Source organism: Molothrus ater, chromosome 3, assembly GCF_012460135.2.
Source record: "Molothrus ater isolate BHLD 08-10-18 breed brown headed cowbird chromosome 3, BPBGC_Mater_1.1, whole genome shotgun sequence".
Lineage (NCBI taxonomy): Eukaryota > Metazoa > Chordata > Aves > Passeriformes > Icteridae > Molothrus > Molothrus ater.
The window spans coordinates 43,487,155-43,503,971 of NC_050480.2; the positions used below are offsets into that span (position 1 = coordinate 43,487,155).

Consider the following 16,817-nt stretch of genomic DNA (forward strand, 5'->3'; position numbering starts at 1 on the left):
ATGCTTGTGGAACAGTTTTGGAGTGTGTAGACTGGACTTCTTTCTAATTAAACAACATGAAGCAGTAAAGAGTACCTCAGCTATTATTGGGCTTACAGTACTTGTGAAAAGAGTAGAGCAAATCTGAAGTAAACCCTGGCTTCCCTAAATATAATCTTGAATTTAGGTACATGCTACCAAGTGTTCTGCACTATGGATCAACACTTACTGTGCTACAATACTAATGTTAACAAGGTGATCATGCAAATTTTTTTGTTCCTTTTTTTCTTTTTTCCTGTGCCTATACTTTGCATTCCAGTGGTCAAAATAATTGATTTTGGGCAGGAATTTGCAGATATCTGATCTCTTAAGTAATATGATCAAATACTGCTTTTTTTCATGACATTCAGATATAAGATCTAAGCTCCTGTTGCAACCAAACCATTTTCATGTTTTAAAGTTTTGCTCACAAGCCCAATACAAAAACATTTTCTTTATCATGGCATCTTACAGTTTCTCCTGCTGCCTTGCTGGTATGTGAAGAGTATCAATATGATCATGTTTTGAATAGTAAATTAGCATCTGTAAATATGTAGTGTCCAGGAATCCTCCTGCACTGACTGCAGATTTTCTCTTGCTGATTGAAATGACAGCATGTATATCTCTAGAAAAATGTAAATGATCTTACAATAGCAAAAAAGATACAGGACTTGTTGTAAATAAATGGTTCAGTAATTTTTCTCTAGTTAAGAAAATTATTGATACATAATGTATGGCCTTATTCTGATCCTACTTCTTTGACTCATTTGAAAAGACTTAAAGCACTTTTAGTTTTCATTGCATAATTAATAGGGGCAGGTGAGCCAGCAGCACGCCCAGATGGCAGAGAGGGCTGATGTTATCCTGGGCTGCACCAGGAGTGCTGCCAGCAGGCTGAGAGAGATGATCCTTCCCCTCTACTCAGCACTGGTGAGGCCACTCCTGAAGGGCTGGCTCCCGTTCTGCACCCCACCCCCTCCAAAAAAAAAAATAAATAAAACCCATGGGGCTACTGGAGAGTCCATCCAAGAGCTACTAAGGGATGAAGGGACTGGAGTGGAGCATCTCTCCTGTGAGGGTTGGGAGAGACTGGGACTGCTGAGCCTGGAGAAGAAGGGTTTTGTGGGGAGCTCACCAGTGTATATGCAGGTGGCATATGGATGCTGCTGTGTTGCACACTGCCCCTGTCAGATCATTCTTTTCCACCTTTCCATTCATGTTCGCTGGCTGGCTAGTATTTGTTTACTTAAACTGAACATTTTGAGGACAAAGAAATATTTTCATTCTGCTTTGGTAGCACAATAAGTATTAAATAACTGAATTATTACAGGATACAAAAAAATACTTTCACATTTGTTTTAGTTTAGTTTTAAATACTTACATGTTAAATTCTATGGGCTTACTACATTTATCTAAAAATCATATATACACAAATTATTTGCTAAATTTTTAATGTATTTTTATATGGGTAATTATTTTCCACCAGAAGTGCCACTCTGTTCAAAGGTCCAAGTCAATGAGAACCTTTGTTGTCTCTTCATGTAGGACTCCCAGGAAGTCAGAGGTGGGATGGGCTTATTGCACGAAGGCTTTTCAGGCAACTATGAACATACTCAGTAGGAAATTGGAAGTATTACTATTCTTGCTTCCAGCATAATATTTTGGGTTTTTTTATTATTATTACTGATCACCATGATTTCTGAATGAATGTCCATACACAGTAAACCCATTTTCACACCAGTTTTTTAAGCCAACGCAAAATGTATAAGAACAGGAAGTGAACATCAGTGGTTTGCTAGAACTGGTACAAATCCACAGGCAGGTTTAAACAATGCCAAGCATAAGACTGTAGAGCAACCTGTTCTTTTTCATGTTAATATGAATAAAGTGTGAAAGTATTCCTCGTCATACAAACATTCTCCCCAGTTTGATTCATTAGCATCCCCCTTTCCCAGCATCTGTGGATGGAGTTTCTTTGGGCAGGTGAAATATGGCTTCTTGTGCAGGAACGGACAAGGCAGATTTTGAATGCTTTGCAAGATAAAAATGTTCTGACATACAGCTGTTCTGGTAGACACTGGTTTTGAAACTGGCTTGGACCATAGAAGCTAATATATCCACGCCTTGTTTCTTTGGTTCAGATATTTCTGACTGTCAGCCAAATTGCTCATATGAGTATTTATTTAGTATTTAGTATTTATTACTAAACTGACTGTGTTAAAAGCCATTTCAGCTTTTCTTGGTGCAGCAGGTGACCTTTGTGAGTTGATTATACGAACACAGTCCTTTCCAGGGTCCAAACCTAGCTGCAGGACATTGGCTCTGAGGAGTTAGCAGTCTTTGGCTTTGATAACTATTGGCAGCAGAGAACAGCCTCAGAAGGAATCAAAACAACATAGGAGATGCATGTAAATCAGTGTGTTGGAATCTCTTTGGAGTCATGGTTGCTTGGTGGGAACTTTCGGAAGAAGTCCCTTTTTCTAAAAATTAACAAAACAATTCTATACTGAGAAGTGATGAGGTGAGATACTGCTGTGAGGAAGATGTAATCTTCATGGTTACATTAGTTTAAATACTGTTTTGCTACTTTTAGTCTAGTGAGGTTTGAGGGGTATATTACTATTCAAGACTGCTGGACAGCACCATACTAAATTACCTCAGCTTGAAGTCTAAATCACTTTTAAATCATGCTTACTGGTGCTGTGTGAGAATGAACCGAATGACTGTTTTCTTTAGTGGCAAAACTGGTTTTAGAGGTTTCTGCCACACCCTTCATCAGGTCTCTAATTGTGCCAGTGCTTTGAGAGCTGCATAGGAAGCTTTTATTAGTGAAATGGACTAGGTTTCAAAATCTCCTCCCCTCCTTCTCCTTCTCCTTCTCCTTCTCCTTCTCCTTCTCCTTCTCATTCTCCTTCTCCTTCTCCTTCTCCTTCTCCTTCTCCTTCTCCTTCTCCTTCTCCTTCTCCTTCTCCTTCTCCTTCTCCTTCTCCTTCTCCTTCTCCTTCTCTTCTCCTTCTTCTCTTCTCTGTCCTGTCATATCCTTCCCCTCCCCTCCCTGATTATTTCATCAATTTTGGTTTATAGCACTTCTTCCTCTTCCCTCTTCTAATGCACACAAAATCAGTTTCATTAACTCAACGGAGGAGATAGCAAAATGTAATTTCCAAATGGATTTCCTCTGCTTAGAAATGCCTGTCACAGTGGAATTTTTCCTCCTCATTTCTGCAACGTAGGGTGGCGTATTTCAGCCTGGCTAGAAATCCAGGTTCCCTGATTTGTTTAGCAAAACGGTGTTAGGGAACCTTTCCAAAGTGTTTTCAGTTTGGTAGCCCAATAAGTTTAACAATGAAATACATCTTTCTTCATAAAACTAGGTCTCAAACTATTATTTTCTATTGCAAGGAAGAATATAGCAGCAACCAAGGTGATCTCTCTTCCTGCACAGATCTACCATCACCTGACATTTCCTTTTCATCTTGGAAGATAATTGACCAGTTATAAAGAAGGATGTATTTCACTGTTAAACACAGTGGAAAATGTCAAAGGCTTATAAAATGAAAGTCTAGAAATTATGTAAATATTATCAATGACCATCTTCATCATATTCCAGTGAGTCATGTTATGCTTGGGATGAATTAAAGATTTTTGCATAACTTAAAAATACATAGTACATGATGCACTTAATTTATTGGGGCATTTTGAGATTATGAGCTGATTTAAAGGTCTGACTTCTCTTCAAGGACACTGACTCAGACCAGCAAAAGGATGGGCACACTTACTGTGTTACGCTGCATGGTATGATTCTGCCATCTGAATGGGTGTGTTGGGGAGGACACTGGATGTGCTGAACATAACCCTCTCTGTGCCCTGACAATCTCAGGGTGCTGCACAGGGCTGGTGGTGTTGCAGCCGGTCACCTGGGGCTAGAGGGAGCTGTGGCTTGACAAAATCTATTGTAGAAGGAGTAGTACCTCTAAACTATGAATAGGCAATGGAAGAGAGAGGCAGTGCTGCAACATGGTACACACCTGCCAGGTTTCTTCCCCATAGCCTGGGAGAGGCTGGCTGGGGGAAGCTTTCTGTGGGCTGTAGCAGTTCTGTTTGTCTGTTACTTGCCTCACTTGATGTAAGATCCATCTCCACCATTCAAACATCTACCCTTTGGGGCATCATCTGGGCATTTGTGTGGAAGTCTAGGCTGGGTTATTACATCACAGAACCATGGCACCTCTGCACTCTGGCACTAATTGCTCAGTTTGGGGTCCTGAAAAACCTGTAACACAGCCACTGCCTCTTAACACAGAGAAGAGCTCATTAATGAGCTACAGGAGAGACTGAACCATAAAGAGACAAAGCAGTGATGATACACAACTGCTTAGATTGGTCAAAGCAGTGTCTGAGAAGGATGGAAGGGAAAAACACCTACTGCCAACAAGTGCCAAGCTAACAGAGGATGGAAGAGTGTGAAATGCTCAAAGGCAGTGCTAGGTTTGACACCGGTTGTTATGAACTGGACATTGTTGGAAGCTACCTGGAGACTCTGGAAAACGAAAGTCTCATGGTGTGTATAAAAATGGAGGGAGAAAATAAACCTTACCTGGAATATAATGGCCAATTCTATGTATTGACCTACAGAGTGATCTAACGGGAGCAACTAGTCAAAGCTAAGACAGAAGACAAAATAACTGAAAATTGGAGCTTGCACAAGAGGGATGCAACATACTGAGAAGTGTAGAAAAGTCATGACTGAGCCTTTTTAGAAAGATGTAAGAGCAGAAGTCTAACTTGAAGTACAGCAAGAGGAAAATTTTTTATTGAATACGTCATTGATGTGTGTAACTCAGCACCAAAGTAAATGTAAAAAGGTATAAGTATTTTAAATTATTTCTAAAAAGAAACACTTTTGTATGTATGTTTTTACTTTTGTGACAACCTTCAGAATTACATCAGAACTGCTAAAGACATTTTCTATATTTATATAAGCATATAATAGTAGAAATCCTCCAAGCCATAAGAGATTTTTAAGGAAAAAATCCCCACATGTGAACAGAACTGAAACTCAACTGTCAACATCTTGTGGAGTTTTACTCTTTGTGTAATCAATCCAGTATGGTCCATCTCAACACATTGAGCTAGATAGATCATTGGTCTTACTTATTTGGCAAATTCTGCTGAATTCTTTTCCTTTTTTTTTTTTTGAGTGATATCCTTTATCTCTAGTGTCACTGTGAGTAGCAGTGCTTGGCCAGGTTTTCTGAGGGTTTGATTTTTCAATGGTCAGTGCTTTTAAATGGGTGATTGTTATCTGGTATTTTCGTTATACTATATGAAAATATAGCATTCAATAAATCTTGTTTTCTTCATAATCAGTAATACAATTATCAGACAGGCTGCATTGATGATTTAATTCTGGTCAACCATAGCAAGTGCACTGGATAGAATAAAAAAATACCTTTGTAAGTAGTGCCCTTTTCTCATAGCAAAAATAATACCTTGGGATTGCAACTGTAATGCTTCAGATCATGGTTGTTTCCACTGAAAAAGGCTAATGGGCGCACACACCTCCCTGAAGGGGACACAGTCTGAAGTACAAACAGGTGCAGGAGCAGAGATGGGAGGCAATAGAGCACAAGTGTCTGAGAGCAAACAGTGGAGTATCTTGGGCCTTGGATCTGTAATTTCCTCTCTTTTAAAGTGTAGCTGTGTTGGTTTGGGCTGTTTTAATGACTTTTGTACGGTGATAACTAAGATTATAGGCAACTTTCTTGACACTCAAGATTGTTAAGAAATGTTACATAAAAGCAGTTGCATACTGGGAAACAATGGAAATCCTTTTCTTCTCCACTTGTCATAGCCTGAGATATGTAAAGGTAGCAAACAGAGTAGGAGAAGTGGTTAGTTCTTGAAGGACTGGTTTGTTCATTCCCCTAGGGATTGTCACAGTTCTACAAGGAACAATCTACAAGAATTGTTCCTTGTAGAACTGTGTTGGGCTTGTGCTGTTTGACTTATTTCTAAATGACCTGGAAGAGGGAAGCAACTAAGTTTACTAAATACACAACTTTAATTAAGGCAGTAAGGATGGTGGAAGAGCCCTATGGCACCTGGGCAGTAATGTGTCACATGAAAATGAGTGTGGATAAAATCATGCTCTGTCATAGTTTCAAACATTAAGTGATGGGATATGCCCTGGTGGATGTAAGATCCAAGACTTCTGATAGGCAGGGCCAAGAAAGCCTCAGCTTGGCAGTAGTCAGAAATGCCAGTCAAACCTCCAGCATTATTAGGCACAGAGTAGAATACTTGTCTACAATTTCATAAATCTGACTGAACTACTCTGTGCAGTTCTGATCCTCTTATCTCAAAGCAGATAAAGCTAACAGAAGGTGAGCAGGAAAAAAGCCATTAATTAATACAATTTACTGGGACTCAAAAGACTGAGCTTGGGTAAATTATTCATAATATCATTAAAATTCAAGTACAACTGGAATTTCCTGTTGGGTTAGCTAACACAGAGAAATTACACCTCATGTCTTTCTTCTACAAGACTTTGAACATTGTAGTGATAAGACATTTTGCCTGTCTCTCATTGTCTGGAAGTGTCTTTGTACATCTTAAGAAAAGGAAATGTTATTTTTTATTTAGTCCCCTGGAAAAATTAAAAAGTAATGATTCTATTATTAAATCCATCAAAGTAGAGAAGAAATCTCTTTTGTTCATATAAAACTTGAAGGGACTTGCAGAACAGCCAGTTTCACAGGAGAGCAGGCAGAGAGTTCCCAGGGGGCCTCATGGAATGTCTGCCTGGTCTAGTGCTGCACTGGGCAGACTGGAGTGCAGAGTGCACTTCAGAAATCAGAAGCAGCATAACCCTGAATTCACTGTGTGTTCTGCCTGGGCTGCTCAAGATAGCTAGTTGCAGTAGCTCTGCTCTGGAAAATGCCTTGCTGAACAGCAGTAATGTAACCCAAATGAGCTGGCTGATCTGGGGTTGCAGAATTGGGAGGGCCTGTCTGCACTTGCTTGGTTTGATAGCAGTGTAAAGGGTGCCCAGACTAAATTTCAAGGGATTTCCTAGCTGCAATGAAAACAAAATACCTTTTTTTTTTTTTTTTCTTTTTTCTTATATTGGTTGGCAAACAGAAGAAAGCATTCCTGGTTTAGGTTGGATTTGCTGTTCCCTTCTGTGATAATGACTCACATTTAGAACCAAATGCTGTCTGTCAGGGTGTACTTTGGCAGTGTGGCCACTTGCCCTGGGTACAAGTACAATTGCACAGGTTTGTGACATATGGATTGCTGGCACCAGCAGGGGATCTATTCCTGTACTCTGAATGCAGCACTATTCATCCTCCTGGTGTGTAAATGATGAGGCAAAAATCTAGCCACAGTGGCTAAATCTTTGGAGTTTTGCTGTGAAAAATGTTTGTTCTGCTTTTAGATACCTTTTGATGGATTATAATCTGTGGAGACATGGAATTAGATAGCTTTGAATGTTGCTTATAGTACTTCTATGTAATTTAAATGATTTTCACAAAAGGTGTTAGTGTGTTACTACTGTAGATGTAGGAACATTTTTCTGAAGTATGTATTATTCCAGTTTACAAGGTGGGTAGAAAAGTTACATCACTTTGTAATACTAAATAAAAAGTTGAGCAGGAAAACCCAGAATCAAATACAAATTTCCTGGCATAAGCTTCCACTCCTGACTAGGCCTTTCTTCCTTCTCTGAAATAAGCATTTATACAATGATGATCACAATTTTGGAATATAAAAATATTTGGATTTACTTGCTCGTGGCTAGTACTGAGTTTTGTTTGCCAGTTTAAAACAGACCATTGAACAGCATTTGTCAAGAGTAGCAGAATTCAGATTTACTGATTGTGCATTTTACTCTTCTCACTCAATACAGCCAATATCAGCCTGGCAGCTGAGCTCCTTACTTTCACTCAGCCCATGCCTGCTGTGCTTTGTTGCAGGTTATGGACACACAGTGCCTTTATCTGATGGGGGAAAGGCCTTCTGCATCATCTACTCGGTCATTGGGATCCCGTTCACGCTGCTGTTCCTGACGGCCGTGGTGCAGCGCATCATTGTGTACGTCACCCGGCGCCCCGTGCTCTACTTCCACATCCGCTGGGGCTTCTCCAAGCAGGTCGTTGCAATCATCCATGCGATGGTCCTCGGCTTCATCACTGTCTCCTGCTTCTTCTTAATCCCAGCAGCAATATTTTCTGTCCTGGAAGATGACTGGAATTTTTTGGAGTCATTTTATTTTTGTTTCATTTCCCTGAGCACCATTGGTCTCGGAGACTATGTGCCAGGAGAAGGCTACAATCAAAAATTCCGAGAGCTGTATAAAATTGGAATTACATGTAAGTGTCAAACTAACCAGCTAAGTAAAAGGCATTTTATATTAAAAATAAAAAAAAATCACCACCAAACTGACAATCAGACTTCTCTCCATTCTGTGAATAATGATCATTTGTCAGCTGGCAAACTGGGCATTAATTTAGGTAGCTCTGTAAAGAGGAAACTGTTCAGTAAGGTCAGTTTTTATAGTTATGGAAGAAAACGCTAAAACGAGAATTCCATTTTTCTAACCATAGATATTTACTCTCTTATTAATAGTACAAAAAAAACAAAACTCATGTAACTGTTATGAAAATGGTTAAGAGCATCTTGGGCTAACATTTGAGTGCATCGCAGGGCCAAGATGATCTGTGCAACCCAAGGCCATCCCATAAGGTTAGATGACAGGTGGACAGAAATGAGTCAAGAAGCCATGGAAAACAAGGTGGAATAGCAAAGCTTCTGACTCCAGTTGTAACAGAAGGTAGCTGAAGCTGGCACTGGTACATACCAGCTGTCAAAGACAGACAAGTAGACTGAGATGGTAGAAAAGAAAGACGATGAATGCTAAATTTAAATTGTTTCATTATATTTGACACAGAAGAAATCATAGTGATCAGTGATTTTAAGAAAGTGAAGATTTTAAGAAGAAAATTACCTTTATTTTGGTATACTGAGTAAATGTATGCTGAGGGCAATATTTTCCAGTGACATTGTTTTGAAACATGGCAGTTTCTCATATAGCTTCAACCTGAGCAGTCTTTGGGTCATCAGAGGCATCAGTTAAAAGATCTAAACACCCAAAGCAAACCTTTCCTGTCAGGTTCTTTTCTTAGGCTGGTCTGCATTCAGCTATGCTTCTTTGCATGATCCAGCAATCATAATGTAGGCATAGAGTCTGTTAACTTGGTTTTGTGTTTTACCTGAAGAGAGATTTTTTTCATTCTTTGAAGCAAGGCCTTGAACTAGCCCATAGAACACTTTGTTGTATTATCCTGCCAGGACTGTCGCTGTTGCAGATTTCCTTCTCTCCCTGTCATGTTTATCTTATGAATGGTATTTTTAAATTATAACCTGCTGATCTGCAGAGTTGATTTGTGGATGCTAAGTGGTTAAGTGAATGGAAAGTCACACATGGCAAAGGCCTTGTTACAGGCTTGCTGTTCAGAAGACTCAAAATCTGAAGAAAACATTATGGCTCAGATTAAAGGTTTTTCAAGCTGTACAACAATTAGGAAGTAAATTGCAGGAAATGCTATAGAAAATACTAAAAGGAAAAGGTAGCTTTTAGGCAATGTTATGACCTTAGAATATTGAATTTCAATAGATTTTAAGGTTATAACTTTTAAATTATTCTTTTTCCTTTCATGTGAGCAATTCAAGGAACCAAATAAAATGTTTTCTCCTGAACCTAAATTTTCTATAAGATATTTTGGACTTCTACATCAGAAAATGCTTAATGAGTACTAGAGGCTTTTCAAGAATTTTTAGAAGAACACAAGTCCTGTTCTAAATCAAGTGACAGTTAGCTGGACTGAGTCTCAGAGATAATTACAAATTCTCAGTGCAGATTTTTAGATGCTTTTCAATTGATACAGCTTTGTCAGTTCTTCTTTGTGTTAATGCGTAGCTTCCATTTGATGTTATGATATAAAGTTTAAAAACAATTAATAAATTTTAGCTGTAGTGCTGATTTAGATGAGTATTCAGTATTAAAAAATTGATTAATGGTTCTCCTGGAAGGAAAAGGAGAGTGTTCCTGTCAGTGAATAATCTGTAACTACAGGTGAGATATTTATGCCTTTAGGTAACAGAACAGTGACCATATGGAAATTATAATCATTAATCTGTGTTGATTTTTCACCACACTTGTGTTGAAAAATGTCCAATGTGCAGCCCATGGACAAGTGCATTCTGCTAATGGTTATACACTTAGCTTCTACTTCATTTACTTCATTGAAATTATAAAATAAATAAGTAGTCATGCTCCTCATTGAATTGTAATGATCGGAAGTAGGGATCTAATGAAACACTGAGATTAATAAATATTTATTGTAATACCTTCCTTTAAACTATACACATTTTATGTTTGGAGAATAAAAAATTAAAAAAAAACCCTCAGTGTACTGCTTGTCATAGAGATCTCCATTTGCAAAAGTCTCAGTCTATGAGAGCTGACTGTTACCTCTAAAATAAGTCAGTCAGTACATGGCTAAAGTCATCTGTAATACATTTTAGATAAGACTTCCAGGTTTTGGGTAATCTGTTTACCTTAGTAAAACCTTGCAAATGCACCCAAAAGATGGAGTAACTGTGTCAGGTTTTTCAAATTCCAGGAGTAATTTTACAATAATTTTTCATTTTGGTTTTATTTGGTTTGTACACATTCCTAGTTGCTTTTTTTCTCCAGGTATTTCAGGGTATTGTATGCCTAATAATTTTAGAGGAAAATAATTCCAACGTTTTTATGAAGTAGTAAGTGATTTGTCCTGCTAAACTGATACAAATAACCAATGACCATAATTAGCTCCCATATTTTTACTTCTGCGTGTAATATATAGGAATATTGTGGTAAAAGTTTGTTTTCCATCTTTTGATCAAAAATCTTTTGAAGGCCACTTAATCATGGAAGTCATAAGTAAGGGAGTGTGCATGTTGTAAATTTTTATTACTATGGTTTTTTTAATACCTGTACGTTTTTTTTTCTCACACAGTTTTAACGGATTTGAAGCCACTAGTATTACTCTTTCTGTTTATGTGGGGTCTTCTGGTTGTAGAATTAGTAAAGGGAAAAAACCAAGGATATCACAGTTCAAAGCTCTGAAATTATGTCATAAAGAAAATTAACGTAATGGTCAGAGATGACAGGGGTGAGAAAAGTCACAAGCTCGAAACTGGTCCAGCCCTACCTGGCTTGCTAATATAATTAATTTTTAAATTTTTTTTTTTTTTTGCACTCAGGTTATCTGTTGATGGGCCTTATTGCAATGTTGGTGGTACTTGAGACTTTCTGTGAGCTCCATGAACTCAAAAAGTTTAGGAAGTTGTTTTATGTGAAGAAGGACAAGGAAGAGGACCAAGTGCATATAATGGAACATGACCAGCTCTCCTTCTCTTCCATCTCAGACCAAGCAGCCTCCTTGAAGGACGATCAGAAGGCAAACGAGCCTTTTGTGAATTCCCAGTCCCCAACTTCCAATGACAGCTCTCTAAACAATTAATACACGGGTATCCATACCAGTGTTTTGGTGCATTTATGCTACTTACCATAAGAAATAGAAAGCCTCATATTTTTTTCTCAAATTATAAAAGCTGGAAGACTGTGCTACTTTAACAAGAATTTATCACTTCTGACATAGAAAAGACTTCTGGGAAAAATGTGGGAGCCACCCTGGGAAGAGGGAATAAATGTAAGATGTGGCTGGGAACATAAGGCCATTTTGGTTGAGGGATAAGGATTTAGGTGTACCACATTCAGAGATGCCAGAAAGAAAGGCTTGCAAGAGCAACTTTGTTGAACATCTTTAGGAGACTAGGCCTTCACTGACATCCAGCTCATTGAGTTAAATGCCCCATCTTGCAACTGGTTGACAGCAGATTTTGGGATGTGCACTTATGATAGTCACAGTTTTAACCCAATAAACATCTTAATCTGGAAAACATTTTCAGAGCAGTATCTCTAGATCTGATGGAAGGGGGAAATATATAGGTGATCTCTCTATTACTTGCAGGTGTGAACAATTATTCCAGGAAGGAAAAAATAATACTGCAATCCCTCCTTTGCCCATGCCATTTACATCTTAATTTCCTACTTCCTTAAAAGGGTCTCCAATCACCAGAAAAAATGTTGTCCTGAAGAGACTGTGCCTTGGGTCTTCTATGCTGTTTGTTTTTTGTATGAAATACTTTTCTGAGAGATAGCAAAAGCAATTCAAAGCTCTGGATGAGGTGAGATGGTAGGGAAGGAAGACAGATGCATTTCAGTCTTCTGAAATGGGCAGGAGTGGGTATTTAGCTGCCTGGAATGGAATGGAAATGAGTCAGCATGTGCCACACATGACTGGCACAGTCATGTGTTTGTGGCATTCTCCTACTAGATGGTTGAAACCTGCTCAGCTGGTTGAAACCAGCTCAGAACTCCGTGCTGTTCCTCCCACAGTCCAGCCCAGTGTGTGCTCTGCTGAGCTTGCGGGTACACGGAGGAACAGAAACAGCATCACCTTGAACATAGCTCCTGTTTTTTCTTTTGCTTTTCTAACCAGTACTCGGAACACTTTAGAGGAGAAGGGAATGTTTCAGGACAAAACAATTTTTCAGTTTTTCGTATGGCAAGAAAAAAGGAAAAATGTCACATTTGGTTCGGATGGAACCGAATTTTTTTCCCCTTGGGAAAAGTCACTAAAAAGTCAAGATCTTGCTCAACTTCTGAAGCTGGAACCTCTTTGACTGTAACAGCAGAGGTGTTTTAGTCCAGCTACCAGTCACTGTGCTGAATGCAGGGACCTCAGTGAATTTCAGTGAGCACGAGACGAGATTTAAGTGGTTGTAGTACTTTCTCTTCTGGCCTTAAGAATCTTATGATAGGGGAATCTTGATAGTGCTTTGCAATGAACAAAAGATCTGGAGCACAAATAGCCATAATAGGACAGCCTCCCACATAGGAAAAGTGTAGAGGAGAGCCTTTTACCTGCAGTGCAAGCATGCCAGATTGCCTGTAATTTGGCTTTTAGTGTTTAGAGCTGAATAATAATTTACTGTAAAGAAAACAGATGCAGCGTGTCTAGATTTAGCGCACGTGGGAAAAATACTTGAAAGTAAATAACCCAAAATATACTGTGTTTGAGCTTAATTATAGCTAGCATCAAACAAATTTTTATATCTTTACTGGAAAAACTTACTTTATGGTTAAATCAGCTGAAAGTCTTCAATTGAAATTTATATTTGTAGAAAATCAGAGCTAAAGGTTTTGGTTGTTTTGAGTTTTATAGATTAGGTGAGAGCATATTGTGTTTGCATGTTCCCAGGAAAGTGGCTATTTTTATACTGCTTAGGTTAACACAGTTCTATTTATAATGAATGTTAACCAATATATATGTACATATATACATAAATATATTTATATACTGTACATATATCATAAATCACCAGAGTCTAACAGACTTAGGAAAAGCATTTTAGATAATTTTTTCCCCTAGTCTTCTCTTTATACAGTCAATATTTGAAAACTATGTCATTAAAATGACACTGACATAAAATTATGAGTACTGTACTATAAGAAACATTTATACTATTTTTTTTCCATGGGACTTTATTGATTGTTTTCGGTACCTTAAAATTCAAAATTTCTTTTACTTTCTGTGTAATATTAAGCTCTAAAGGATATGCACAGATGTTAAATGATATACAAAGTTACTTTTGCAGCGTGTACACAAATGCAAAATGTAGACACGTGAAATGAAAGCACAGAATTCAAAGCAGAAGCGATAAACTAAGCAGTATACTGTGATTGTAGGTCAATATTTGTTATTTTAAACTTAAATAAAAAGTCTGGCTTTTGCCTGCCTGCACTATGAAGTGGGAGTATTTTCTTTAGTGACATGTGTGCCTTGAAGAAATCTTGTCTGCGTTTGTGCATCCTTTAGTTAGCCTTCTTCAGCTCAAGGAGGCTCTGTTAATGCCAGTGTTGTACCTAACCTTGATATTAATTGTGGCTTAGTATTGTTATTCCTTTAAAAAAAAAAAAAAAAAAAAAAAAAAGAAGAGCAATCCAAGGCATGTTTGGTTTTGTTTCAGATGCTGACTGATTATAGCAAATAAAAAATAGTGACATAGCATTTATCCTGTCCTTATGAACCAACTGCTCCACTCTGAGAAATCTGAAAAACTGTTTCATTTCATACAGCTTTTTCATCTTCACATGAAGCCAGCATATAAGATGAGTTGAAACTGGAATCCAGATCAGAAGAAGAAAGATTATCATGCAAGAACTTCAGTATAAAGTGCATCCCTTACCTAGAGGCAAACTGTGAAGCAGGTGCATGTAAACCCAGATGGAGAGCATGCCTTATAAAGCAATGGTGCTGAAAAAAAGTCACAAGAAAGAGATAGAAATGCAAGCAAATTACTTGTACACATAAAAGAACTGCCTGGGTTCTGTCCTCACTCTCCTGTCTTCAATTGTTCCAGGCATATATCCCATTAATAGCTTTATTCCTGTGCTACAGCTGACATTTGCCATCTTCTGGTTGTCTCTGAGTCATTAAATATAAACTTGCTTTATTGTTATTACAAGGGAAAGGACTGGCAGGATATTCATTGTGTTGGAGGAAAGAAAATGGAAAAGCCCACTTGAGTTTTGATTTTGGAGCTGAGTTACAGCCATGTTGTCCCTTAATGAACGTGTTCTCTTCCCAAAGTTTCTTCGTGATGTCCACCAGTGGCACCTTGTGTGGGTGCTGAAGACTTGCTGGAGGTTGAAATGAGTTATTTTCTAAGTAGATAATTCCAGAGACTGGGGTGGTTTGCAGCTTTAATGTCAGCACTGCAAAACCTCCCTAGCTGGGTGCTTATGTCAGAGGACTTGCATAAGACCAGCAGTTCTGGATTGCATTAAATATTTTTCTAGCCCAGTGTTTGGTCTCTGGCAATGTCCAGGAGCAGGATGTGAACTTGTGTAAGGAAGGAGCAAGTGTGTATCAACCATTGCCCAGGATGTTCTAGCTCCCAGCAGTGTGCAGCTCTGGATCCATGACAGTGTCTTGGAGGGATGGGAAGTCAATGTAAGTGTGGTGTGTGGAAGAGATTCTACACTGAGGTGCCTGCTCTCTGCTTTGGCCAGTGAGAGATTGTCCTGCATAGGATCAAATGGAGATTTCCCACAAAGCTGTTTCAAGTTAGGTGCTTTGCAGTCAGCAGGTAACTTGTATGGAATGGGCTCTTGAAAAAGGGAAGGAAGAGAAAAAGGGGAAAGGGGAAAGCCTTTTATGTGCTGCTACTTGGACAGTGCCGTTCTCTAGGTAGATAGGAACTTGCACAGAACCTGTTTGCTAATGGCAAATCTTGAATTTACATGTTAAAATTTGCTTTGTAAACAGTTGCCACAAATATAGTGAGGTAAGTTGTTAAAAATACCACTGCCCTAACATTACTCCATTATTCATTCTTCTAGATTCTGCTTTCTACTGAAGCAAAATAAAGCAAAAAAAATACTATAATGGGAAGCAGTGTTATTCCAAGTGTGCACCATTACAAGAAAATGGGGTTTCTCTTCTCTGCACTACCATCAGTATTGCTGCATATATCAAAAAGCTTCTAGGTAGCAAAAAAAATTTCTTGTTGCTTGTTTCAAACAGAAACCATATTTTTGAGATTCTGGAGACTGCTTCTGCAAAGCTACGTCTTGCTTAATGCAGATTAGGTACTTGGTGTCTGTAATTTTAATGCCTACCGTGTCAGTCTCATTGCTTCCATAGTTACCATTCCACTTACTTTTTATCACAGAGTTCTTACCACAATTATCTTCAAAGGTCATCATGTTACCAGTGAGTGTGAGGACTGTGATGCAGTTATTTTGCTGGTGATGGTGCAGGTTTGCCAGGGCCATTGCCTTAGCTGATAACAAGACGATCTCACTCGTGGCAGTGAGATCATTTGGGACCAAATGACAGGTTTAGGTAATGAGGAGGGACAGTGTGGCTGGGAGCAGGTGCACGGGCTGACAGCCAGTGTCAGGGAGAAATCATCCTGCCAAACTGCTAAGTGACCACACAGCTTTCACTGGGCTTTATTGCCTGTCACTAGGAGTTACAGGAAGGAAGAGCAAGCCAAAAGTCATCTGAAATGAAGTTCAATGGACGTTTTTCACCATTTATCTACATTTATCTGCAGTTCTCTGTTACTTCAGTTGCACCATATATTCTATGAATCAGGATAATGGTTTGGCATTTCCAGAATGTATATGGTTCCTGTGGCCCCTGAGGCAAGCTATGCTTGTTATCCTAACAAGCTTTTCTGTCTTAAGTTTACTTGGTGTTCAGCCCCATGAGCAGGAGCATAGGTCAGTGTCACTGCTGAAACTTTCCAAGAGCAAATGTGGCTCAAGGCACTGCCTGGCCTTGGGTCAGCCTTTAATTTTAGTGCCTAGCCTGTCTGGAAAGATAGTAATGAACTCTCTACCTTAAAAAGAGAGAAACCCACTCTTCTGGGAGGCTCAAAACTCCCCAAATCCATTTGGTGCTGATCCCAGGGGTTTCATACCCTTGTGTGTATAGTGCATAGGTGCAAGTATCTGGAGGAGCACATAGAACTGCCACTTCTCTATACCTGATTTTTTTTTTGAGACTGGTTTACCCCCTTAACCTTCTGAATTTCTCTTCTCCATTCAGGAAGATGGCTCACAGTATTCTCTGACTGTCCTTAAGCTCTCACTAGTACCTAGCTGGGCCATC

At 38.8% G+C, this 16,817-nt stretch overlaps 1 protein-coding gene across 1 annotated transcript in view; it reads left to right on the forward strand.

Annotated features, from left to right (window-relative positions):
* KCNK1 (potassium two pore domain channel subfamily K member 1) overlaps positions 1 to 13,944 on the forward strand; it is a 31,612-nt gene extending 17,668 nt beyond the window's left edge. Inside the window, exons 2-3 of the mRNA XM_036380763.1 lie at positions 7,998 to 8,393; positions 11,332 to 13,944. Of these exons, the coding sequence (XP_036236656.1) occupies positions 7,998 to 8,393; positions 11,332 to 11,591 (656 nt within the window). The 3' untranslated portion in view covers positions 11,592 to 13,944. The remainder of the gene's footprint in view (positions 1 to 7,997; positions 8,394 to 11,331) is intronic.
* Positions 13,945 to 16,817: the final 2,873 nt, after the last annotated feature.